We start from the raw sequence: 27,067 nt of genomic DNA, 5'->3' as shown, positions 1-27,067 counted from the left end.
CTTTTTTCTTACCCACAGGTTAAGATATTCTAAGTAACGTATACTAAGTAACCTATACTAAAACTACTTTCTCTTATTCTCATATTCTTTAACTATACTAAATCTTAGATATATTTATAGCTGCTTGCCTTCCCACACATATGTGACTTCTTATTCTACTTACCTGCCTATGATCAATTGCATTGAGATAGTTTTCCTTCTTGGAAGTCTTTCTGAAACTTACTGAGTAGATTCCTGCCTTAACCTTCTTACAAGGCAACCTGAGAAGAACTAAGACATTTAAAGTATTTTCTACAGAGACAAGCCAAAGGGCCTTGGCCTATAATCCATCTTGTGTTGGACCAGGGACCCTTTATGTCAAAGAGCACTAAGCAGATACTATAGATATTCTAATCAGCATCCTTTCTTATGATTTTTTTTAAAAAAATTCTAGAAAAATTTTAGATTACCCAAAATTTGCAAAAATAGTAGTGTTTCCATGTACTCCTCACCCAGTTTCCCCCGTTAACAAATTACTTAACCATGGTACAGTGTTCAAAATGAAGAAACCAACATTGGTATACGACTAGTAACTACACTCCCAACCTTATTTGGATTTCACTGGTTTTGCCACGAATGTCTTTTCTGTCCCAGAATCCAATCAGGGTCATCACATTACTTAGCTCTCTTTTTATTGTTTGTTATCCCCAGGGGAAAAAGGACGTCATAGGTTATTATATTTTTAATCACTGAATATTTCTCAGATAACTGCAGGGAATCCTGGAGACCACGTCTGTGAGGGGTATGAAAACAGAGTTTTGAGTCCTTTTGGTGGGGATCTGCACCTTAGTCCCTTTGTGCCTAAGCAGATAAAAGGATTAACACGGAAGTGAAAGTTGATGCTGAACTGAGATAACTGGGGCCATCCTAAGCCTGTCAGCAGCTCTGACGGACTGGAGGTACCCTTGACATCCTCAGCCTTGAAACAGGGTTCTTGTACTTGCACTAGGGGCCCTAGCAAAGTGGGATAAGGATATAAACAGTCTCTGTAATGTACTTATTATTGTAAATATTTGAATAATCCTAAATAGTTTACCAAGAGTTTTTACATCTATATCTGATTCATTATCAATTTTTTCTTTTTATATTTGAGCTAACACTGAAAACACTTAGATCTTTCAATGTTCTGTATTTTATTCTGGGTACTTTTTATAATTTTTTTAAATGTTTAATTGAGCATGAACAGGGGAGGGGCAGAGAGGGAGACACAGAATCTGAAGCAGGCTCCAGGCTCCAAGCTGTCAGCACAGAGCCCCATGCGTGGCTTGAACTCACAGACCGTGAGATCATGACCCAAGCCGAAGTCAGATGCTTAACCAACTAACTGAGCCACCCAGGCTCCCCATCTGGGCACTTTTTAAATAACACTCTCATTTAATCCTCCTGCCTATGAAGTATTATTATTACCACATCTATATACTTTATAGATGAGAAAACCAAGCTTTAGATTTGTTTTTAAATTGCTCAAGGCCACACAGCAAATGGCATACCAGGATTCCAATCTGATATTGTTACTCCACACTCTTAACCAAAAAAGTCAAGAGGCTTTGGACTTGGAATGGGGTTCTCTGACTCCAGTAAATCTTTCTGCTCTAGCACATGCCTATTCCTGATTGTTATTAACTGAATCTATTAAAGAATTCACCCATTCAACAAAAATTTAAATATTATGTGCATTTGCTGCTCTGGATTCTTTGGAAAATTTAAAGCTGTTCATTTCTTTTCCGGGGGAAATAAACACTATTATTCATCAAAATTGCAATAACTATGCAACCTGATAGTCAAAAGAGTACACTTATCATGATGAGCACTGAATAATGTATAGAACTGTTGAACGACTATATTGTACACCTAAACTAATATAATATTATATGTTAACTATACTAGAGTTAAAATACTTAATAAAAAAAAAGACTCATCAAAGAGCAATGTATGATCAATATAGTGCCAGGAGCCCTATGACATATAACTAATTTTCACATGTAAGAGATTCAAGCATCCCGAAGTAAACATCAGTGCTACCTTTAGCAAGAAACCAGATTTGGGATATGCAAATTTAACTATTAGTTTCACAAAGCCACTAAAATGTTCTAGAAATTTATTCATTATTTAAGAAAAGGATAGTGAATCCAGTGGCATAATGCCAGAAAGAGTGGAAAGAGTGGAGAAAAAATTAAGTAGCTATAGTTAAACGATTAAACTATCTTAAGAAGCTAGGGTAAAATGAATGGGATTGTGGTAACCAGATTCTCACTTCCAAGTTTACTAAATAAGCAGAGAGGTAATTTGAGGCTTATCTTACCTACGGATCATGTTCCGGGTATACCAAACAGAAGGAAATGATTCCTTTAGGACAGATGTATAGTTACGGTTTAAATCTTGTCCAGCTAAGGAACAACGATAATTTCCCACTATCACACCGTCTGGATTCAGCATAGGTACCACCTTGAAGATGAAAGTGTCCCGAAGCAACTGTGCATCACTTGAGTCTCCTAAAATATAATCTAGGAAGCCTTTCATGATCCAAGAGCTGTTGGTTTCCCCTGGATGTACCCTTGCAGTCAAAATCACAGCCTTTCGCTTTCTTGAGTCAGCATTCTTCAAAGGAGTAGTGATCGTTAAAACATACACCATGTTTCTAGCAATTGTGTGGCACAGGACACGTATTTTACAAAACTTTGACCGTACTGAGTCATTATTGATACTAGACAAGTATTCTTGCAGGTTGGTGTAAGTATATGGATAGCAGTGAGCAAAGTAGCAGGTATCTTTGTTGTGTGGAAATTGAAATGTCCATGTAAGAGAGAAATAATGGCGCCCCTCTTGTCCCTGGTTGTTCCTATAATATTTGATTTGGTCTCCTATTCTCTGCCAGCCAATATTATGAGCCTTGGCCTCTTTTTCAGAATAAAACAGTGGGCGCATGCCCCGATTGTAAAGACTAGCAGGCTTAGTGAAATTGATTATAGTGAATCTGTAGACGATTCCTGCTTGAGTATTAGTGACTTGGAAATAGTACCACTGGGTGTGTTTATTTGTGAAGAGGTCAGGGCGCACAGTCAACTGGTATTCATATTCTGCCCTAATACATAAAAAGGAAAAAGAAACATGTAAAAATGACATTCAAATTTAAATTACATAAGGAAAATTATTTTACTTTTACCTATTCACTGAGAACCTTTTTTCCTGAAACTATTTAGGCAGCATCCAACAGCAAGTAATTGTAAAAGATAAAAGTTTTGAAATGTTCTTACTGGATATGAAATTGCTTCTGTGCTAATTCTCTAAAGCCTTTTTATTTCTTTGTAATTCAAGAGAGCACATTAAAATGGGCATTTGAGGGGCGCCTGGGTGGCGCAGTCGGTTGAGCGTCCGACTTCAGCCAGGTCACGATCTCGCGGTCCGGGAGTTCGAGCCCCGCGTCAGGCTCTGGGCTGATGGCTCAGAGCCTGGAGCCTGTTTCCCATTCTGTGTCTCCCTCTTTCTCTGCCCCTCCCCCCGTTCATGCTCTGTCTCTCTCTGTCCCAAAAATAAATAAACGTTGAAAAAAAAAAAAAAAAAATTTTTTTAAAAAAATGGGCATTTGATAAAAAAATTCTGTATTTTACCCTGATTACATTTCCTATAAAAGAAATGATTAAAGAGCTCTTAAAACTTAAAGTCCACTGTTTTTTTTTACTTCAGATATATATTCCTTTTTCTATTAGATTCAAACTCTAGAGATCTGAAATACTATCATTGAGAAAAGTTTAAAACATATAAATTAATACAACCACATACATTAAAAAATTTGAAAACTCTTTAAGGACTGTTTTTGGTAACTATTTGCATCCCTCGTACTTAATCACTAAGGATACTTAAATAAAGGTAAAAATAATTTTACTGGCACATTTGTTTTACACACACACACACACACACACACACACACACACACACAATCTTGCTGGGTTATTTGTGACTTTTCTTTGCCAAGTAACCTTCTCTTCTATCAGGACTATGTACTTACTGTGTGTGTGTATGTGTTATAAATAGTGATTGAGAAATAGGTGAAATAAAGGATGCAAAACCAGAGCTGGTGAATCTAGGTCATGGGTGTATGATGGTTAATAGAGAACTGTATTATTCTCTGTATTTAAATATTTTCATAGTAAAAATTCCTTTAAGGAATGCTCTTGGATAGCATGCATGTTCCCAAACATATTTTATAGAACACTCATCTCAAACACTATTCCAGTAAAAAATTTGAGAAGCAGTGTGAGTGTATGTGTGTGTGTCTGTCTGACAGTTCATACTGGCATATTAAAAATGTACACTACAGAAATCTGCTTAAGTTCATAGTATTTGAATCCAGAATTTGAACCTTTCATACCCCCTTCACAATCTCTAATTGGCATCTATACTTCAAGGAATTACAGTTCATTAATGAATACTAAAACTTTAATGTACCTAATACAGAAAATAATAAATAGTTGAAGGTCCAGCTCCTCAAATAAAAATAATTAAAACCTACACTTTGACTACCTTCTGTAGATTTCCACTCTCAAACCTTGCTTCAAACATCAAAGTATTGTCATAGTTATCCACAGGTTGCTTCAGGGGTGTTCGGTTGCCCCCTACTCGGGAATACACAAAACAGGGCTCCTTGTAAGCTGATGACAGAAGAAGACCATAAAGGTATCAAGCCATGTCTAAAGTACACAGATTATTCTGCACAGAGTTTGGAGCCACAGTATAACTGAAGTGTCACTAAGGATTTAAAATTTTAAAGTAATTTGACACTAACATACAGATTTGTTGAAGTCTAAGAATTTTCAGACTAGAAAAGCAATGCCTAAAATAAATTCATGTATTTGTCACATTAAAAGTATTTATCCTACTTCTAATTTTTATGAAGTAATTGGTCCTGAACTTTCCCATTCACTATAAATAACTATAAAGCTGGATAAAAAAATATGAGCTGTTTCCATATATTTGGATAACACACAGACTAGAACTATAATAATAGTTGAAAGAAGATAAATACATGAAGTATGCCCATGTTTAACCCTGGCTTTCTTCCTGGGAATACTTTCTGACTACATCCTAAGAAGGTGGCACTTAAGAATACTCTAACAGTCTTGCTGAGCTGAGGAGGCAAGACAGTTGCTTGGGGCTACGGAAATTTATGAGACAGGACACCAGAGAGATGAAAGCTACATAGATGGAGGGCCTCAAAAGTCTACATGGTGGTTCCCTGGTGGTTCCCTTCATGGCTGAGGGCTTGGCTGTATAAGCACAAGATAAGACTGAGTAAGATAGGAAAATGTTACTGTGGCGCTGAGATATGCAATTCTAGAATATACTGTAATTCTAACCTATCCGGAATGGAAAGACTTTATGGAGCATCTCAAGCATTCTTTCATGATTCAAGAAAGGGAGCATGCTAGGGCATATGTACCACATCCAAGGGTAAAGACCAAGACCTAGGACTAACTGAAGGACTAAGACAAAATAAAAATTTTGCCCTTACAAAAGTCTGCCCTTATAAAAAAATAAAACCAAGCCTGAAAGAAGCAAAATGATATGCCAGCAATTTAGCTGCCTACCAGAACAAACTGTGGCATAATTTTTAAAAAGAACATAATACAGACTTCTAAAACATATTTTCACAACGTCCTGCATATGATTAGGAAAAAATATGAAACATGAAGAAAAGCAGGAAAAATGTGATCCATGGTCACACACACACACACACACACACACACACACACACACACAATTTTCAACAAACCCCAAGATAACCGAGATGTTGGGATTAACAGATGACTCTGAATATATATCTAAAGACTTACAGGAAAAGATAGAGATATTGAACAAACAGATCAAGTAATCTCAAAAAAACCCTGAAAAACTACAAAAAAAGAACCAAATGAAAAGGCTAGAAATAAAAATTACAATAACTGATGTTAATGATTTATTAGATGGGTTTAAGAAAGATGTTTTGTTATTAGCATACTATTGTAAATCAGATATGAGATTTTGCATTACTAGAGTTCTCAAAGTACAAATATCGATCTTGACTGTTAAGAACACTTTTCCTGAGGCTTAAGAAAAATTGAATACTGCAAAAGAAAGATGCAGTAAATTTAAAAACAGATAAATACAATTATCCAGACTCGACAGAGAAGAAAAAAAAAGATCCAGTGACATGTGGAACATAGCTAGAAATCCAACATATGTGTAATTGGCATTCCAAAGGACAGAAGAGAAAGAATACAGAAAAAAATATGTGAATAAATAATGGCTGAAAAGTTGTCAAATTTGAAAAAAAAATCCAACTCTATTAACCTATGGATCAAAGAAGTCCAGCAAACTTCAAGCAGGTATCCAAATATAATGGTATCCAAATCTAGGCAGATCATAGTCAAATTGCTGAAAACAGCCAGAGAGAAAAAGACACATTATATATATGTAGGGAACAATGATAAAAATTATGGCTAACTTTTTATTTAAGAAAAAAGATGTCACAAGACAATGGAACATTTTAAAGAAAAAATTTTTAGAAGAAAAAAAACCATGAACCCAGAATTCTATGCACCTTGTTGTTTGGAGATTTCTCTTTCCTATAGCTACAGATCTGAAAACCATTTTGTCCTCTTACTCTTTCAGGCCTAGGACACACAATGATTTTGCTCTCTTGACAGTTTTATGTTGCTTTACCATCCCTTGTGAGTCTCTCTGAAGTCTGTCCACACTTTGGTAAGTTATACTTTCATTAAACTTTCTTAAATTACTCCCAGTATGCTATTCAGTTCCTGACAAGACCCTGATTGACTCACCTCAACTATTTTAATATTTTATCAGATCACATTTATGTGTGGAAGTTATAAGGCAGGTTAGCCATGTAAATATTTGAAATTAAAAAAAATCAGAGATGCTTGTCTTTACTCTGGTTCTTAAAAAAATATGTGAGTATATGATTTATAGAATTGTTTACTGTATAGGAAACAATCCTTGTACATCTTTGTTTTGCCAGCCCTTTAAATAAAATACATATGCTTCCTGAAGTTATCTCTAATATATGCTCTAAGATATAGAACTTGGATGGTGAAACTGTGCAGGAATCCCATATTTCCTTACATGGTGCTTTAGAAGCAACACAGTTTGGCATATACGCTGAGACATCTATGTTTTGTTATTAGCATACTATTGTAAAGCAGATACGAGATTTTGCATGAATAGAGTTCTCAAAGTACAAATATTGATCTTGACTGTTCAGAACACTTTTCCTGAGGTATAATCTTAGATGTTATTTGCAGTGTGGGGTATTTTCCCCTTTTAAAGATGCAATCTCAAGAAATGCATCAAACTGGCATGAAATGAAAATAAAGTCATCTGAAAGATTTCACGAACATGAGCTATCAACAGAGAAGCAACAATAGTTGCAGAATACTCAACTGGATTTCTCTTTGAAAGGTGATGTGAACATAATTCCTTTTAAATATAATTCTCCATTCTAGTGGGCATTATGTTTTTTTTTTAAAGCAACTTTGCATAAACTGCAGTACACCTTCAAGAATATAATTAGCACTAAATCCACACTTGAATCAATCTTTAACCAAACATCTTGATGGTGACAGAGACTTCATGGTATTCTGCAGTTTCCATTATAAACAGCAAAACAAATATAATTAAGAGATGAATATAGATACCAAATTATATTTTATAGCAACATGTTTTATTATGTACCCACCATCTTCAGCTAGATAAACTACAGTATCTTCCTTGTAGTTTGGATAAAGAGGTTCTATCTCTAGACCTGTTGGGATGTACACTGGCTCAGGATAAGAAGGAGTCCAATCTGGGGGAAAAAAAAGAGAAAACATTATTTGAATATTACTTCAAAATAAAACAGGAAATGTTTTTAAACTTTATTTACTTTGGAAGAGTGAGAGAGAAGGGGAGAGGCAGAGAGAGAGAGGAAAAGAGAGAGAATTCCAAGCTGATAGTGCAGAGCCTGATGTGGGGCTCGAACTCACGGACTGTGAGATCACGACCCGAGCCAAAAACAAGTGTCAGATGCTTAACCCACTGGGCCACCCAGATGCCCCAATAAAATAGGAAATTTTGACCATATATTTTCAAATTATTCATTGGTATTTTTACTCTAAAATTTAGTGTTTTATGTAGGGCTAGATTTTACCAACGGTTCATTGGAAGTGATAATGAACATGCCACACTGTAACAAAACCCATAACATTTCATTTGTACTTTGTTCTAAATTATTAAAGTGAGTAGCTCGTGATTATTTTGTGTCATTAAGGATTTCATACTGAAGATCCCATTTTCTTGAGCATTTGATGACTTTTTGACCCACCTCTGGGAATCCTGCTCCACCTTTTGTTCTCCCTTACCCTGCCTCTTTAGCCTCCTGCTTGACAATGGTTGTCCTCTAAGCTTATACATGTTCAGATTTCTTCTATCTTCTCAAAGGAAGGCTATCCTCGAACCCCCATTTTCTTCTTTAGCTATACCAGCTTTCCTTCTCTTCATTATTTTTAGAACCAAATTTCTTAAAAGTTGTCTAGACCATGCTGTAATAAATGACTTATTTTTGATCAAACTTTTGAACATGACCTATTTGACTGAAAAAAGTACTTCACAGCCCAGCTGCCCTAGTAGTTCCCACTTTTTAGCGGAACAGAATTTGGATGATGCATTCTCCTCCTTTCCTTTTATCTTTAGCTGATATGTGTCAGACATGCATGGCTGTGGAAATACGTATGCTCCAACAGAGGGAGCCATACTCTATGATCCCAAATATATTCATTAGAACAATTTTTTAAAATGTGGTGATGAGAAGTAAGTATTACTTGACGTTTTAAGGATTGGGTACAACTGCTTTAGCAATAGAAGTGTATTTGACATGAATATGGATCAAGTCTAGCTACAGAAAAAGAATAGAACAGAATATTGATGCAAATATGCATGAATACACATAGTAGCATTAACACACAATGAAATAAATTGATAAGTCATAAAGAAAATTATAACTAAAGAGTGAGCCTCTCATTATTTGAAAGCCTTAACACAAATCAAATTTATTTATTTTTTTACAATTTTTTAATATATTTTTTTAACGTTTATTTATTTTTGAGACAGAGAGAGGCAGAGCATGAACGGGGGAGGGGCAGAGAGAGAGGGAGACACAGAACCGGAAGCAGGCTCCAGGCTCTGAGCCATCAGCCCAGAGCCCGACACGGGGCTCGAACTCACGGACTGCGAGATCGTGACCTGAGCTGAAGTCGGACGCTTAACCGACTGAGCCACCCAGGCGCCCCAACACAAATCAAATTTAATCATGAACTACTAACATAGCATTGATTCTGACAATTTTGGGGATTTCAACTATTTACCTTTGTGCATGTTTATTGTCAAAAGCTGCATGATTTCTTTAATTCTTAATTAAAGAAACAGAGATTTCATTAATCTGTTTATACTCTTCTTTAACTATTTACTAATAAATAGTCCTATCTGTAAAGAAGTATGAAACTTTACCACTGGAATTGGATAAAGAAATTATACAATAGGAACAAGTTTGCAGCTTATCAAAGTACCCTTATTGAGAACCATATTTTGAGAATCGGTCTAACCCACTTCAATCTAGCTTTTGCTCTACTCCATGAAAACTGTTTGCATCGTATTTGACAGACTGTTGGATGGATGAATGGATAGTTGAACAACTCCGATGGGATTCTTATGGGATCCCTTAAATTCAAATAATGTAATAATGACTTATTGCCATAAATGCTTTCTATCTGACAATACCTTCCCTGCAGAGAAGCTTGTTTGGAGCTAAAATTGTTTAAGCAGAGATATGGGCTGGGAATGGAAGTATTTCCAGATTTTTTGAGAAGTAATCCATTAAAGAATTTCACCTGTGAGGGACTTAAACATCAAATGGATTCCTGATATAGACACTTCTTTACTGCTATCTAGTGGTAACTTTTGCAGGTGTCATTAAGTCAAATAGCCAGGCAAGTTCTATACCCTTTTAGAATCTTCCTATTATCAGAATCTCCTGCCAGACTTTTTGATCTTTTCCATTCAAAACACTACTTAAAGGTGGTGGAATCACTGTCTCAAAGAAATTATATGTCTGTGCATAACAAATGTTTTGCTTCCCAGTTCTCTTAAAGCTGCAAACTTTTGAGGTACCAAAATAGCACTGCTTCAACAATGGACCAGCATGAAATTGCTAGCATGGTTCCTCTGCCCTTGTGTTCTCTTACAGATCCAGCCCACCCAACACATCCTCAGCAGGAGTCCATCCAAAGCAGTACCACAAGCACGGCAGTGTGCAATCAGCCCTGACAGGGGCCAGCACCACCCCAAACTGCCTCCTTCCCGGAGTAAATGGGGAAGAAAATCACACATACCAGTTCAACTGCTGAGGGCAGGTATATGATCTGACTGCAGGTCCCACCCAACAACAAAAGCCTCCCAGGGGACCACACAGTGAGAGTACCCTGCAGGTTGGTGCTATACACCTCTGGAAAACACCTAGTCTGACTCAACTCAAGCCCAATGTAGCCCCAGACTGGCTCACTAACAACACAGGGACCAAACCCCATCCACAATAGGGAAAAAAGAACCAATGCCGACTGATGGCAAACATGGCTCAGCCACAACAGTAGGGTGCATGTAACACACATAGGAGACAACTCTGAAGCGCTAGGTTCTGTTGAACAGGGGACAACACACTACAGGCCACTACTTTTAAGAGCAGGAGATGTAGCTGACTTTTCTAACCCATAGAAACAGAAACAGAGAGACAAAATGAGGAGACAGAGGAATATCTCTCAAATGAAAGAACAGGGCAAAATCATAGCGAGAGAGCTGAATGAAACAGGTAAGTAATATGTCTGACAGAAAATTTAAAGTAATGGTCATAAAGATACTCACTGGAATTGAGAAAAGAGTGGAAGACCTCAGTGAGACCCTCAACAAAGAGACAGAAAACATGAAAAAGAACCAATGAGAAATGAAGAACTCAATAAGTGAAATTAAAACTATGCTAGATGGCATAAACAGTAGACTAGAGGAAGCAGAAAGACAGATCAGTGACCTGGAAGACAGAGTAATATAGAGTAATCAAGCTGAACGAGAGAAAGAAAAAAGAAAAAGAAAAATTGAAAATAAATTGAGAATTCAGTGACATCATCAAGCATAACATTCATATATAGGGATCCCAGAAGGAAAAGGGAGAGAGAAGGGGGAAGAAATTTTATCTGAAGAAATAATAGCTGAAAACTTCCTGAATCTGGGGAAGGAAACAGAAATTCAGATCCAGGAGGCACAGAGAGACACCAACAAAATCAATCCAAGGAGTTCCACACCAAAACACATAGGAATTAAAATGGCAAAAAGCAGTGATAAAGAATAATTTTTAAAAGCAGCAAGAGAAAAGAAAACAGTTATATACAAGGGAAGTCCCATAAAGTTTATATGAAGTTATCAGCTGATTTTTCAGCAGAAACTTTGCAGACCAGAATGGAGTGGCATGATATATTCAAAGTGCTGAAAGAAAAAACCCTGCAATCAAGCGTACTCTATCCAGCAAGTTTATCACTCAAGACAGAAGGAGAGATAAAAGAGTTTCTCAGACAAATAAAAGTTAGAGGAATTCATCACTAAACCAGCCTTACAAGAAATGTTAAAGAGGATTCTTTATGTGAAAAGAAAAGACTGTAGAGGTGCCTGGGTGGCTTAGTTGGCTGAGTGTCCAACTTCAGCTCAGGTCATGATCTCGTGGTTCGTGAGTTTGAGCCCTGCATCAGGCTCTGTGCTGACAGCTCAGAGCCCGGAGCCTGCTTTGGATTCTCTCTCTCAAAAATAAATAAACATTAAAAAATTAAAAAAAAAAAAGAAAAAAGAAAAAAGAAAAGACTGTAAGCAAGAGTAAGAAAATATTAGGAAGCACAAAGGTAGTAAGATTAACTATATCTATAAAAATCAGTCAAGGGATTCACAAAATAAAAGGATGTAACTATGGTACTATACACCTAAAACTTGGGGCAAGGGGTGAGGTGAGGAGTAAAGAATGAGTTCAAACTTGTGACCATAACTTAATATATACTGCTATATGCAGAAAGTGTTGTGTACAAAACTAATGGTAACCATAAATAAAATACTAATCATAGATGCTACACAAAAAGTAAAGAAAAGGAATCCAGGAATATCACTAAAGAAAGCCAGATGGGGCACCTGGGTGGCACAGTCGGTTAAGCGTCCGACTTCAGCCAGGTCACCATCTCGCGGTCCGGGAGTTGGAGCCCCGCGTCAGGCTCTGGGCTGATGGCTCGGAGCCTGGAGCCTGTTTCCAATTCTGTGTCTCCCTCTCTCTCTGCCCCTCCCCCGTTCATGCTCTGTCTCTCTCTGTCCCAAAAATAAATAAACGTTGAAAAAAAAAATTAAAAAAAAAATAAAAAATAAAAAAAATAATCAAAAAACTCCAAACAAAAGTTCCGGACCAGATGGCTTTACAGGTGAATTCTACCAAACATTTAAAGAAGAGATAATACCTATTCATTACCCTGGTACCAAAGTTGATAAAGGCACTACAAAAAAAGAGAACTACAGGCCAGTATCTCTGATGAACATAGAAGCAAAGATCCTCAACAAAATAAACAATCAAATCCAACAATACATTTACCATGATCAAGTGGGATTTATTCCTGGGATACAAGGGTAATTCAATATTCCCAAACAATCAATGTGATACACACCTCATCAACAAGAGAAAGGATAAAAACCATATGATCATTTCAACAGATGCAGAAAAAGCATTTGACAAAGTACAAAATCCATTCATGATAAAACTCTCACAAAGGAGGTTTAGGGGGAACATGTCCTCAACATAATAAATGCTAACATAATACTCAATGGAAAACAAAAAACAAGAAACAAAACAAAACAGCACTGCTTTGAGTTCTCCTTGGGTCAAAGTCATGTCCCCAGGAGACTTAGTTAGCATTTACTATGTCCCATGAGCACCAAATCAGTGCTGTTTGTGCCATTGTGTCTCTTGGATCATCTTGTGAAGTTTTTTACTCTGGCCTTCAGCTCCTTTCTCCTTTGTCTTCAGGTCTAGCTTGGAGGGTTAATACTGAGATAACACTATGCCCTCAGCCCTGTACCATACATTTCATTTTAAGGAAAAAAAACAAAAACAAAACACCTCTCATGTTAAAGAAGACTCCTGAGGCCCTAACTACCAGGATAGCAGACAAGCCTAGACATGTCTGAAAAGAGCTTATATTCAAGCTATAAACTCTATGCAAAAATAAATTTTGAATGTGACACTTGTAAGACTAGCAAATATTTTGTTTTAAAGTATTTGCTTGGTGTTTTCCCTCCTTGACTTCGTTAGTTTGTGTTAAGTTCCAATCTGTAAATGATACTATTCTTGGTAATAAGAGACTACTAGTTTCTCAGAAAGTCAATAAATATAAATTTAGAAAGTGTTTTCATGATGGTAAATCCAAATCTGTGGAATACATTTTTTGTACTATACCTATCATCTCTTTATGGAGGAAAAGCAATGAAAATTAACAGCTCCAGTACTGATTCAACCATTTACAGCACTGATTTATTTATTAAAAACATTTTTTTAATGTTTATTTATTTTTGAGAGTGAGCGAGCATGAATGGGGCAGAGAGAGAGGAGGCGGCACAGAATCTGAAGCAGGCTCCAGGCTCCTAGCTGTCAGCACAGAGCCAGATGTGGGGCTTGAACCCACAAACCGTGAGATCTTCACCTGAGCCGAAGTCTGACGCTTAACTGACTGAAGCACCCATATAGCACTGATTTAAAAGCCTAAGTAGATGACAGTGAATATTGCATTTTTTTTTCTCTCTCTTTTTTCTGTAAGACTTACCTGCCCTTCACCTTTGGTTTATCCCACTTTTTGATGACAGACATGTAGTAGAAGGAAGTGATCTTACAAAACAGATGTCTAAGAGTCACAGAAAATCTCAGGAGTAATAAAACTTGAATTAAAGGTGCTTAATTTGGATGCTTTTGATAAGTATTTTTTATTAAACAAATTTGCTGTATAAAAATTTAAAAATATACTTTAAGCCAAAAGAAAAAGAATTATCCATAATTCATCGCACAGATCTAAATATGAACATTTGGGTTTTTAGTTTCAGGCTTTGTCTTTTTCAACTATCCCATAAAGATGCTTCCAGCTACAAGTAACAACAATTCTTAAGGCAAACTGGCTTACACAGTAATTTATTATCTTACATATTTAGAAATCTAGAAACAGAGAGGATTCAAGGTCTGGTACAATCAGTGGCTCAGTGGCCATTCAAGGCACAATTTATTTATGTCTTTCTACTTTGTCATTTCAGATCTGAGGTCCTCCTAAGGTTGGATCCCTTACTGTTGTAAAATGAGAACAATGTGGCTTTCAGTAAAACAGTGTCATGGACTAACTGACATGTACTACTTAACTGAGGTGAAATGGATACTTGGGAGTCAACTACAATTCCTCTTCTTGTATATTATATCACTTTATGTATAAACTGATCATCAATTTTTCCCACCCCACCTAACCAAATATCTTAGCGATTTTTCTTTTTAAAAATTTTTAAATGTTTATTTATGTTTGAGACAGAGAGAGAAAGAGCATGAACAGGGGAGGGTCAGAGAGGGAGACACAGACTCTGAAACAGGCTCCAGGCTCCCAGCTGTCAGCACAGAGCCCGATGCGGGGCTCGAACTCACAAACTGTGAGATTATGACCTGAGCCAAAGCCGGTTGCTCAACTGACTGAGCCACCCAGCCTCTCCGATTTTTATTAATATATATAGATCTCCCTCATTTCTTAATAGCCGTGTAGAGTTCCCTAATATGGATTGCCATTACCTGACCACTGACAGACATTACAGTCATTTCTTTACTGATGGACATTTGGTTCTAACAGTCTCTTTATACTACATTACTTATAATATGCCTCGATCCATGTGTTTGAAGACCTGTGGGCTAGATACCTGGCAGTGGAAATGCTAAATCAAAGAACACGTGAATTTTACATATTGAAATATAAGGCACTATATACTGCCCTTAAAAATATATAGTAATCTCATATATGTATTTGTGTGTGCAATTTGTTTGAAAATAACTTTTCTTGGGGTGCCTGGGTGGCTCAGTTGGTTAAGCATCCTGACTTCGGCTCAGGTCATGATCTCATGGTTTGTGAGTTTGAACCTCACATCGGGCTCTGCGCTGACAGCTCAGAGCTCGTGCTCTCTCTCAAAAGAGAAATAAAAAAATTTTTAAAAAGAATATAGTAATCTCATTTATATATTTCTACATGCAATTTGTTTGAAGATGAGTTTTCTTACTGACATTAGAAAGTTATTTCATTTTTTTCCTCTCTTAAATGCAAAAGGAGCCTGTTTAATTCTTGGAGGAATTAACCTAATGTCTGTGTATGGAATATCATTGGCTATCCCTGTAAACTTTGTCTGAGACTAGAAAATCTGTTGATATCTCCCAGAACTATATAGTATTTTATTAAAAGAAATTCTTTGGGTATTGATTATAAAAGATATTCCTTTTCCAAGATTAATTTATGTTCCACATTTCAATGATTAATAGAAGGTTCAAAATAGATAATGGGCGAGATATGGCCTGTGGACCATAGTTTATTATTACAGAGACTGAACTCCTAACCATGCTAGTATATGTGTTTTTACTATTTAAGAAACCACCCCCAAACTTAGTGACACAAAACAATAATCATTTATTTATCTCAGCTACATGATTCTTCTGGTGGGTTAGGTTCACTCATTTATCTTGATAAGCTGCAGGTTTGGCTGGTGGCTAAACGATGTAGGCTAATCTTGGCTCATCTCTGCTTCATGCTCATCACACCCAGCAAGCTAGCTATGGATTGTTCCACGGTGGCTGGACAGGGTTTAAGAGAAAGCAGTATACAAAGACTTTTGAGACCAATAACAAAATGGGCAAAGAATTTTATCAGTTGACATAAAAAGCCAATGAATACACCTGTTGGTCAATTGCAGGTCTTCTTTGGAGAAATGCCTATGCAAGTCCTCAGCCTGTTTTTAAATCTGGTTACTTTTTTTTTTTTTTTTTTTTTTTTTTTTTTTTGCTATTGAGCTGTAGAAATTCCTTATGTATTTTAGAGATTAACCCTTTATCATACATATGGTTTGCAAATATTTTCCTGTTCCATAGGTTGTTTTTTCAGTTTTGATTGTTCCCTTTGCCACACAGAGCTTTTTAGTTTGACGTAATCCCACTTACCTATTTTTGCTTTTGCTGTCTGTACTTTGGCATGATATCCATGGTATCATTGACAATAGCAAGGTCTTTTTCCATAAATTTTCTTCTAGGAGTTTTACAGTTTCAGGTCTTATGTTTAAGTCTTTAATCCATAATAAATTGTGAGGTTTTTTTTTTGCATACTGTAAGATGTTAAGGGTTGATTTCATTCTTTTTCACGTGGATATCCAATTTTCTCAACATTTGTTGAAGGGCTATCCTTTTCTCATTGTATATTCTTGGTACTCTTTTCAAAGATTCATTGACTGTATATGCATGGAATTATTTCTGGGCTCTCTGTTCTGTTTCAGTGGCCTCTAGGTCTCTCTTTATGCCAGTGCTGTCCTTTTTTGATTACTCTAGCTTTGTAATACATTTTGAAATCAAAAAGTGTGATGTCTCCAGCTTTGTTCTTCTTTCTGAAGACTGATTTGGCTATCTGGTCTTTTGTGATTCCATCTGACTTTTAGAGTTCTTCCCTTCCCCCTTCACTTCCGTTCCCTTTCCCATTCAGTTTTCTTCCTTCCTCCCTTCCTTTTATATTTTAGTTTTTTAAAGTAGGCTTCACACCTAGCACAGAGCCCAACATGGGGCTTGAACTCACAACCCTAAGATCAAGACCTGAGCTGAGATCAAGAGTCGGATGCTTAATCACCTGGGCCACCCAGGCACCCCTAGAGTTGTTTTCTATTTCTATGAAAATGCCATTGGGATTTTGATAGGGATTGCATTGTTAACTGATCTTCAGGGAAATGAAAAATCAAAGCCACAGTGAGGTATCATTTCACACCTATTATGATGGGTATTATAAAAAAAAAAGTTCTGGCAAGGAAGTGGAGAAACTGGAATCCCTGTACACAGTTGGTGGGAATAAAAAATGCTGCAAACACTGTGTAGAACAGTATAGAAACTCCAAAGTTAAAAACAGAACTACCACATGATCCAGCAGTCCAACCACTGGGTATTTACCCAAAAGAATTGAAATTAGGATCTTGAAGAGACATTAGCACTCTCATATTCATTGCAGTACTATTCACATTAGTGAAAATGTGTGAACAATCTGAATGTCCATTGATGGACAAATGATACAAAGTGAATGTGCTACACACACATGCACATGCACACACACACAGAGAAACAGTATTCAGTCTTAAAAAATGAAATCCTTCAATATGCAACAACATGGATAAACCCTGACACATTATGCTAAATGAAGTCACAGAAGGACAAATACTACATGATTCCACTTACATGAAGTATCTAAAATTTCCGGAGTCCAACTCCGAAAGTGGAATGGTGGCTGCTGGGAGCCAGCAGGAGGGAAAAACGGGGAGCTACTAATCAACATATTTAAAGCTTCAATAATACTGGATGAGTAAGATTTATAACAACATTGTGCCTATAGTTAACAATACAGTATTGCACATTTAAAAATATGCTGAGGGTAGACCTCATGCTAAGTGCTCTTACCACAAAAAAATAAATATAAAAACTAAAATAGCCAATAAATATATGTAAAGATATTCCATGTCACTAATAAATAAAGAATATAAATTAAAACATAACATATATAAAGCAAACAACACCAGATTGTTGAAAATCAGGGAACTAAACAGTGTTTATGGGTATATGGAAAAACACGCCTTCTTACGGTGTAATGAAGGATTAACTCAGAAGGCCTGGGTTGTCCAAACTCTGCACATACCAAAGAAAAGTTAGACCCTTGTAAAACTCCTAGAAGATAACCTCTAAGACTTTGGACTATCCTGCTTGATAAGAGTCTATCGTCTACTTGGGGCTTTGGGTCACACCAGATAATTTACACTAATGTGATTTATGGTAGAGGGACTTGTACCATATGCTATCAGTTTTAACAGGAGAGGTTAGAGACTGAGTAACTAAGGCCAACCATATATATATATACTCCATGGAGACATGACCAGCCCCTCATAGAAATCCTGGATACCAAAGCTTGGATGAGCTTTCCTGATTGGCAATACTTCATGTGTTATCTCACATAGCTGGGAGTATTAAACACTGTACAAAAGACACCATTAGAAGGGGACAACTGGAGCTTGTGCCTGATCTATCCTGGACTCTAGTCTATGTACCTTTTACCTTTGCTGATTTTTTTAACCTTTGCTGATTTTAATCTGTATCATTTCAATGTAATAAACCATAACCATGAGTATGGCAGTTTTTTGAGTTCTAGGAGTCCTTCTATAATCATTGAACCTGAAGGTAATCTTGAAGACCCCAACCATGCTCATATAAATTGTTACAGCTCCTCTTGGAGGGCAATTTGGCAGTATTATTTTAACCGGAAATCTAGGCATTTACTTCCAACACTACACACACACACACACACACACACACACACACACACACAATAGGACACATATAAAAGAATGTTCATGTAGTTCTGTTTGTCAGAGCCAAAGACTAGAAACATCTAAAATTCATTAATAAGGTAGCAGTTACAGAAAATATTGTTTATCCAATTAAATCTAATAAACCAATTTATATAAAAAAAGATTGATATATGTGAGCTGATGTGGAAAGACTTTCAAGATATATAGTTGTGTAGGACAGAGTTCATTTATAGTAAAGCAGAAAAGCTCTATTTTTATATCTGGGGAAGTATGGACATCTAGCTTTGACAGTTGGCCAAGATAAGGACAGTTAAGATTTATAATGTGCTATTTAAAGTCTGAAACTCCCCTGGTACCCACCATGGGCAGTTTATCTACTGGTGGTTTTCATTTGGCAGAATCAGACAGCCTGGCTTGACCATATGACCACAGGGGCATAAACACTCAGCTGGAACTTTTGACTTAGAAGTCATCTGAAGCCTGTGTGTGTGTGTGTGTGTGTGTGTGTGTGTGTATACATATGTATATATACATATATATATACACATATATACATATACATATATATGTAAATATATATACACATATATACATATACATATATATGTAAATATATATGTGTGTATATATACACACACACACACACACACACACACACACACACACACAGAGAGAGAGAGAGAGAGGATGGGAGGGAGGGAGGGAGAGAGAGTCAATCAGAGAGGGGGAGACAGACTTCTTCTTTACCGTTTCTCCATCAAATAATATAAAGAGAAAAGTTAGTTTATAAGAATGTGTAAGTAGCATCTAATTTAAGTAAGTGTAGACAATTATAGTAAGTATAGATGGTTTTTAATTTTAATCACCAGTGAATGTCTAATAATATCTCTACATGGCAATAATATTATTATAGCATTATAATATGCTATAATTAACACAAAGTGGAAAACAGTGGCAATGAGGAAGTGCTAATAGGAATGTTTCTATCATTTGTGTGTGAGAATTGGGAAGATAAGGCTGTAAGCCACTGAATGAAAACTAAATTTGAGAATGCACACATACAGAAACATAAAAATATTCACTGAAATATGCACACTTCACGTCCATAAAACATACATTGAAGGAAAGAAGCAGAAAGTGGGAGAGGAGAGAAAAACGACAAAGGGGCACAAAGATAGAAAATAAGAAAGGAAGGGCAATGGCGAACGGGAGAAAGGCAGAAGGTGAAGAGGATAAAGACACACAGGAGAAGGAAGATACTCGGTGTGGTAGTAGGGCAGGAGGGGAAGGAGAAAGAGGTAGGGAGAAAAAAAGCAAGATTACACAGCCATCTGGCATACCCTCTGTCTGCAACCTCACTCTACATAAGAGTTTGAATGTGACTGGAACCGTCATGCTATTTGGAATTGTTGAGAATTACAAAACTCTGGCACATGTTTTAAGTTCCTCTTTTAAGCACATGTGGCTTAAAACTGAAATGCAAGTGCAAATGCACACCAGAGTTTGAAGATTTCATATGAAAAAAAAAGAATGCAAAATATTTTGGATATATTTGGCTTAAATAAAATATATATTAAAACAATTTTTTTAATGTTAATTTTGAAAGAGAGAAAGCACTCAAGAGGGGAGGGGCAAAGAGAGAGGGAGACACAGAATCTGAAGCAGCTCCAGGCTCTGAGCTGTCAACACAGAGCCGGATGTGGGGCTCGAACTCATGGACTCAGGTCATGACCTGAGCCGAAGTTGGACACTTAATTGACTGAGCCGAGGCGCCCCTAAATTAAATATATTTTTGAAATCAATTTCACTTATTTATTTTCCTTAAAAAAATATTTTTTATGTTTATTTTTGAGAGACAGAGACAGAGTGCGAGTGGAGAAGGCAGAGAGAGAGAAAGAGGGAACACAGAATCTGAAGCAGGCTCATGCTCCAAGCTGTCAGCACAGAGCCCGATGTAGGGCTCGAACCCATGAGACATGAGATCATGACCTGAGCTGAAGTCGGACACTCAACCAACTGAGCCACCCAGGGGCCCCTTTTTCCTTTTTTAAAATGTGGCCACTAGAAAATTTTAAATGATACATACAGCTTATGTTATATTCCTGTTGGAACGCACTGTTCTAACACCATGAGTCTCCTCATGAAGTTTGGCAAAGTAAGTATGCTAATATTTGAATTCCAAAAACATCTAGGAACATACCAATATGCTGGACTTTTTCATCAATGACCTCACAGTGGTACGGCCACCGTGTTGGACTCAGTGGACCAGAAGAAGAAACACCATACAAATCTCGTGGTTCACGAAGACGTGGCACCCATCTCCCTAGTTGATATTCCAACAGTATCTGGGTAGTCCGTGGGAAAAATGGGTCACCAACAGAGTTAGCTGAAAAAAGATTCAACACAGTCATGAGTGATAAGAAGCAAAGCCCCAATTTCTATAATTTTTTAATACATTCCTTTTTCCCTCCCAATACCATTAATTTATAAATATTTGTGGATATTATAATTCATGGCACTTAAAAAATAAAATTACTGGGGCACCTGGGTGGCTCAGTCGGTTAAGCTTCCAACGCATGATTTTGGCTCAGGTCATGATCTCATGGTTAGGAGATGGAGACCTGAGTCGGCCTATGCTTAAGATTCTATCCCTCTCCCTCTGCCCATCCCTTGCTCCCTCTCTCTCTAAAAAATAAAAAATAAATAAATAAAAATTACTATTGAAATTTTGTAACAATTGATCTTTACAATAGCTAAAAAGTAGTTTTTGACCTCAGATACTATTATTTTATGCTAAATGCCGTGCTACTCCAAAAACATTTATTTCTCGCAATTATTCTAGCAAACTGTTTACTGCCGAGTCTTCTTAAACTTAATCACACTGAGGCAACAATCTGTCCACGATCATAATTCCTCACCGCCTACTGGAAGAATATTCTCAAGGGTTGCTAGTGAACTCTGTCACAAATTTTTCTCAGTGCTCATTCTAGGGTCACTGTGTGACACAACCCCAAGCACATAATTCACAAAGAATACAACACAAGTAGGCAGCGCAGAGGCCCTGTCTCTTTCAATGGGATAACTGTGGGGCATCAGTTTGATGTGGATAATCACCCCTCATGTACCTTGTCTTTTATGATGCTATACTTTCCTGTTTTCTCCCTTTCACATATTTTGTTTTCCATTTGTCTGCCTCCTCTTGCTCTTCTACCTCTAAAATGTGGCTTTTTACCTAGATTTAGTTTTGGGCTATTTTTGTACGATAACAGATATATCAAGCTGGACTAGATGTCAGACCAACTGAGTTCTATTCCACCACTTTGTTTCTATATGATTTTTCTTGGCTAATGCAGCCTCTCTGAACATAAATTTTACTATATGTAAATAAGGAATAATAATATTCCCTGCTACTTCTCAGGATTGTTATTTAGATCCATTTTTTCAACAGTTATTAAGCATCTAGTTTTTCATTATGTGAAGAGACCACATTTTGTCTAATTTACAGTATGACTCAAAAATGGCAAGGTAGCTATGAATTAGGAAATAAAACTAGATCAATATCTCATACTGCTCATGAGTGTAAATTATAGAGAAATTAAATACAAAATTCAAAGTATTTAGAGAAAACTTATATGATTATAATAATGACCTTGGGGTAGGGAAGGCCTCTGTAGCTTAAACAGATTTAAAAATAAAGAGCCACAAATGAATAATGATAAACTTAACATCAAAATAATTCTAAGTCATGGAAGCAACATTAACAAAGGATTACTATAACAGGGAATTCATTATAAGAGGAAATATAAATAGACAAGCATATGGAATAATTCTCAATTTCTTCAGCAATAAAGACCACACTGGTTAGACAGTGAGTTACCTCCTTTTTCCCAACAGATTGGCAAAATTTTAAAAAGCAAAAAAGGGTGGCAAGATGTCCATAAACTAGTACTACAAATATTTTATGAGTATGGGCATAGATATATGTGTGTAAGTGCAAAGAAAAAGGTCTAGAGGGATACATACCAAACTGAGAATAGTAGGTATCTCGAAAGACTTTTACGATAGAAAGAGAGAGAAGAAAAAAGAATTAAGGCCTTATCTTCAATTTCAGATCATCTGTGATAGATATGTGGATATTTAGAAGAAATATTTTATTTTAAAACTCTAAATGTATACATTTTTTAAAAATCAAGTATACACAAAGATTCCACATATATGTACTTTTGCAAGTGAATGGCTTTATTAAAAAAACTCTGTACAAGCATACTTCATTTAAAAAAAAAGATGTATTATAGGGGCGCCTGGGTGGCTCAGTCAGTTAAGCGTCTGACTTCGGCTCAGGTCATGATCTCACGGTTGGTGGGTTCGAGCCCCACATCGGGCTCTGTGCTGACAGCTCAGAACCTGGAGCCTGTTTCAGTTTCTGTGTCTCCCTCTCTCTCTGCCCCTCCCCCCACTCGCGCTCTGCTCTGTCTCCGTGTCTCAAAAATAAATAAACATTAAAAAAAATAAAAATGTACTTTAAAAACACTGTGTACTGTAACTCGAGTCATACTGTAAATTTAAGAGCTAATTATTTAAAGAAATGCCTATGTAAATCTTTATGTTAAGGGTAGTCCTTCATAAAGTAATGACCACTTTTATTCAGTTTCATTCAATATCAGGTTTACCTAAAACCTTCACAGTTTGAGCTCCAAAAGATTCTTATAAGAGTGGATACATTTTCTCTCCTTATCCAGTATCAGAATACATTCCTATATTATTCAATCTTTTTTTCTAGTTTCTTCATTTTCTTATTTTTCATGGACCTTGAATGAATTTTTCATTTGCTATTTATTCACTCAAGGTTTTATCATAAAGGGAAGGAAGAAAATATGGATAAGTTCAAACCTGTTAAAAGTGCACACTGGTGGATATCTTCGCTTACAAATTTCATGAAGTTATCCTCATCCTAAAACAAAGAGTTTTAAAATATTCTTTTAAAAACCAACAGCTTCCAAATCCAGAAATTTTTTACATCTATTTTAGTAGTGAGAATTGAGTGCCTCTTTTTAATCTTTAATAAATGAAAAAAATTAAAGGATTATTAGGGACTACCAGTCTCAAAGTGCCAAACACTTCAAATACCCTCAAACCTTCCAGCCTTTATCTTTCAACCTCCTTCTTTCATTGGGTAAGGTCAGATTAATGATTGCAGGGAGGGAATAAAGTTTAAAGATTCTTGGTAAGCTTGGCAACCCAATTTAAACTACGAATAAAATTAAAAGAAAAGAAGCACAAGAAGCCATAGACTGAGAGGGTTAATAGGGAGCTTATTTTGGGACCTTAACTTAGATACATGGTAATTTATATTTTACTAAAATGTGAAGGAAATCTCTCAGAAATATGTACTAGAACCAGGCAAACTCTTTTGAAATACTGTGCTTTGTTTTTCCCTTTTTCTTCTTCCGTGTCCCTTTGTTACATCAGAGCCACATTAAACCTATTATGGTGACAAACAGTAGATTTAGAACATAGGAGGCTGCAGTATTATGATACATATTATGATGTAACACAGACGTAAGTGAAGAATTATAAAAATAAAACCTTAGTAATGATTTTATACACACTTTTAAGTAAAACTGAGAAGAATCTTAGCCAAAATATTTTCTAAACAACAATACCAATCCAGGTTCTCTTTCTAGACAGGGCATACTGCACACAGCAACATCTTGGCTTTCAAATTATTTTCGAACTTCAGTGGCAAGTGATTTAAACATCGAATTGATTTTCACATCCAACTGATTTTGTAATATTTTTACCGGGAAATTTATATTTTATAACATACGATTTATCTGAAATTAAGTGGAATGAAGTTGAGAAAAACATACTGATTCATCTTCATCACTGATCGTTCTGTCTGAATAGTCTTCCTTTTCTGAATCTTCTGACATTTCTGGCAATATCTGGCTTGAAATTTCTTTTATCATGTAGGTAGGCTGTAAAACAATTTCTAGGGAACTTATTTGACAGTTTTCTGTTTAAGTTGAAGGTGTTTATTACATTAAATGAGTACCCCAACCTTTTATTCAATTGTATTTAATTAATAGTGACAACAGGCTTCTCTAAAAGCTATATTAGGACACAGCTAATTAGACATTCAATTTCCAAAAACTGAAGACATTTTCCATTTCCATGAAAAAGAGGCAAAAATCACAAGGAAAGGCTAATCAAGTAAATAATGTATTGGAAAAAGAAATTTCCAGGCTACACAGCCAAATCATTCACATCCTGTATTCCCAATACCACACGGCATAGTAAGTTCGGAATGATCCTGAGGCATTTAAAAAGGTCATGGATCAAAAATAAATAAATAAATAAAGTAAAAATAAAAAAATACAAAGATCATGGGTCAAAGTAAAATTATAGTTACTCAGGCAATGATATCTAACAGCATAGCTTAAAAAAAATCTTTTTTTTCTGCTTTAGTTTTCAATTGACCAAAAGTTCAAATGACTACAACAGACTTTTCTCCTTAGATTTTGGTTACTATTCTGTAAGATACTGTCTCTGTTCTAATATTCAATTACTCTTACTTAAATCTCAATAGCTATCCGAAGGTTGTATTGGCGGTGACTACTCCTTCCATGCAAACATCCTCCCAAGTGGTTAAGACAACGGAATACCAAATTCCTTGCCAGACTCTCTTCTTTTTGAGACCAAAGGAATTTACCAATTTCGAATCTATTGGTTTATGCTCCTCTCTACAGAGAGCAAATAACTCATGCAATAGAGATGACACCTCCGGGATTAAGAGACTGAAGTTTCAGCCTGGGGGGGATCGTCACAATTCCAAATTTGGAAAACGTGGCATAAATCCTGGCTCTATTTCCTAACATGAACATAGGAGGCACACCAACGTGCTGACCTGAAAGACACACACACACACACACACACACACACACACACACACACACACACACACACTATCTAATGGGCGCTTCCTGTGTCTTCCACGGCTGAAGCAGACGAGGCAAAAGCAGGCGTTTCCACGCCCAGCCACGCAGGGCGGGTCTGCGGACAGGCACGGTGACTTTCTCAGTGGGAAGGACTTTTAAGCCCCAAGTTGTGTCTGCAAGGGGTGCCTCCCACGCTCACTTCTGGACCAGGCAGTGTGGGGAGGAGCTCATTTTCTGGGACGCGCGGTCTTTCCACGCGCGCTCACTTCCCGCAGGGGGCGGCCCGTCTGCGAAGTCTCTTCCTTCTGGGCCGCCTCGGCCGGGCCCTCGCCCCCGCCCCGAGTCCTCCGCCCAGGCCAGTCGTCCCGTCCCTGCGGGGCGCAGCCGTTCCGCCCGAGACACCTAAGGTCCAGCGTCTGGAAGGAACGCGGGGATAGTTCAACAGCTCCAGCCACGCCCTTCACCGAGAGGCGAGGCCCTCCGTTTCCTGAGCAACGGGACCACCCTCGCGAGACTTCCGAGCGCCCTCGGGAATCACCTAGCGACCAGCGCCGAGAAGAGCCCACGCGGGATTTCGGCCAGAGGATGACGGGAACGAGGGGCCGAGGCGAGGGGGCGGAGAGAGTCCCCAAGTGCGCTAGCGTGGAGCCCCCTACCTGGGCGGGGGGAAACTTAGGAGAGGAGAGGAGCCGGCAGCGATTTGTCCCTTCGCTTCTCCGCGTCGATTGTCCTTTAGCCAAGGAGGCAGTAGAACGTACTGGTTAAGACTTGAGCCTTGTTAGTCTTTATTTGCACCCACACAGAACTGCATTCTGCGCGATTGTGTGACTAGTAATCTTTATTCAGGAAACGAGACTTCTCTCTAAATACTTGGTAGAGGAGTGATAGATACACTAGGGTGAACTCTAAATTCTTCCCAGCTCAGAGATTCTTTAGGTATCATAATTGTTAGCAAACACATCGAGCACTTCGGACCTTCTGAGGCGCTACGCACATCACTTTACGTGCATGGTCTTTTCTAATTAAATGGGGTCTTTCCATAACAGACTTAGACACCCTGGTCCATAAGAGACTTGTAGACGTTATTCCTGATTTCCCCCTGGTCTAAACCGTTGTCCCAGTGTAGCTGAAAAAAAGTCTTAAGATGTTTGGAAACATTTTTACTCTTTTTAAATTCTTTTGGCTGGTATATTAATACGAGAAAAATAAGTTTAATTTCTTCCACATGGGCACCTTACATTGGCACGAGAGGCTCCAAGATGGGCACCTGAGGCTCATATGCCATCCTGAACTAAGGAGAGAGTGGAGTCTGGGGCGTCAAAGGGCAGGAAGACAATTCATAGGAAGATGGGAAGAGCAAATGTTTGGTAAACAATGTT

At 37.2% G+C, this 27,067-nt stretch overlaps 1 protein-coding gene across 13 annotated transcripts in view; it reads right to left on the bottom strand.

Annotated features, from left to right (window-relative positions):
- The window catches only part of AGBL3 (AGBL carboxypeptidase 3), a 72,276-nt gene extending 46,173 nt beyond the window's left edge, over window positions 1-26,103 (bottom strand). For 7 of the 13 annotated variants that reach the window (XM_047831576.1, XM_047831625.1, XM_047831601.1 and 4 more), the window contains exons 1-7: window positions 25,888-26,103; window positions 24,621-24,728; window positions 23,641-23,701; window positions 20,951-21,136; window positions 7,772-7,879; window positions 4,550-4,688; window positions 2,342-3,121 (exon numbers count right to left, since the gene is read on the bottom strand). In XM_047831576.1, the coding sequence (XP_047687532.1) occupies window positions 2,342-3,121; window positions 4,550-4,688; window positions 7,772-7,879; window positions 20,951-21,136; window positions 23,641-23,701; window positions 24,621-24,719 (1,373 nt within the window). In that variant the 5' untranslated portion in view covers window positions 24,720-24,728; window positions 25,888-26,103. Of the gene's footprint in view, window positions 1-2,341; window positions 3,122-4,549; window positions 4,689-6,362; window positions 6,451-7,771; window positions 7,880-20,950; window positions 21,137-23,640; window positions 23,702-24,620; window positions 24,743-25,887 lie in introns of those variants that run through there. The other 6 variants (XM_047831585.1, XM_047831654.1, XM_047831618.1 and 3 more) reach the window with 6 other exon arrangements.
- Window positions 26,104-27,067: the final 964 nt, after the last annotated feature.

Source organism: Prionailurus viverrinus, chromosome A2, assembly GCF_022837055.1.
Source record: "Prionailurus viverrinus isolate Anna chromosome A2, UM_Priviv_1.0, whole genome shotgun sequence".
NCBI lineage: Eukaryota > Metazoa > Chordata > Mammalia > Carnivora > Felidae > Prionailurus > Prionailurus viverrinus.
This window is presented reverse-complemented; position numbering and strand designations above follow the sequence as displayed.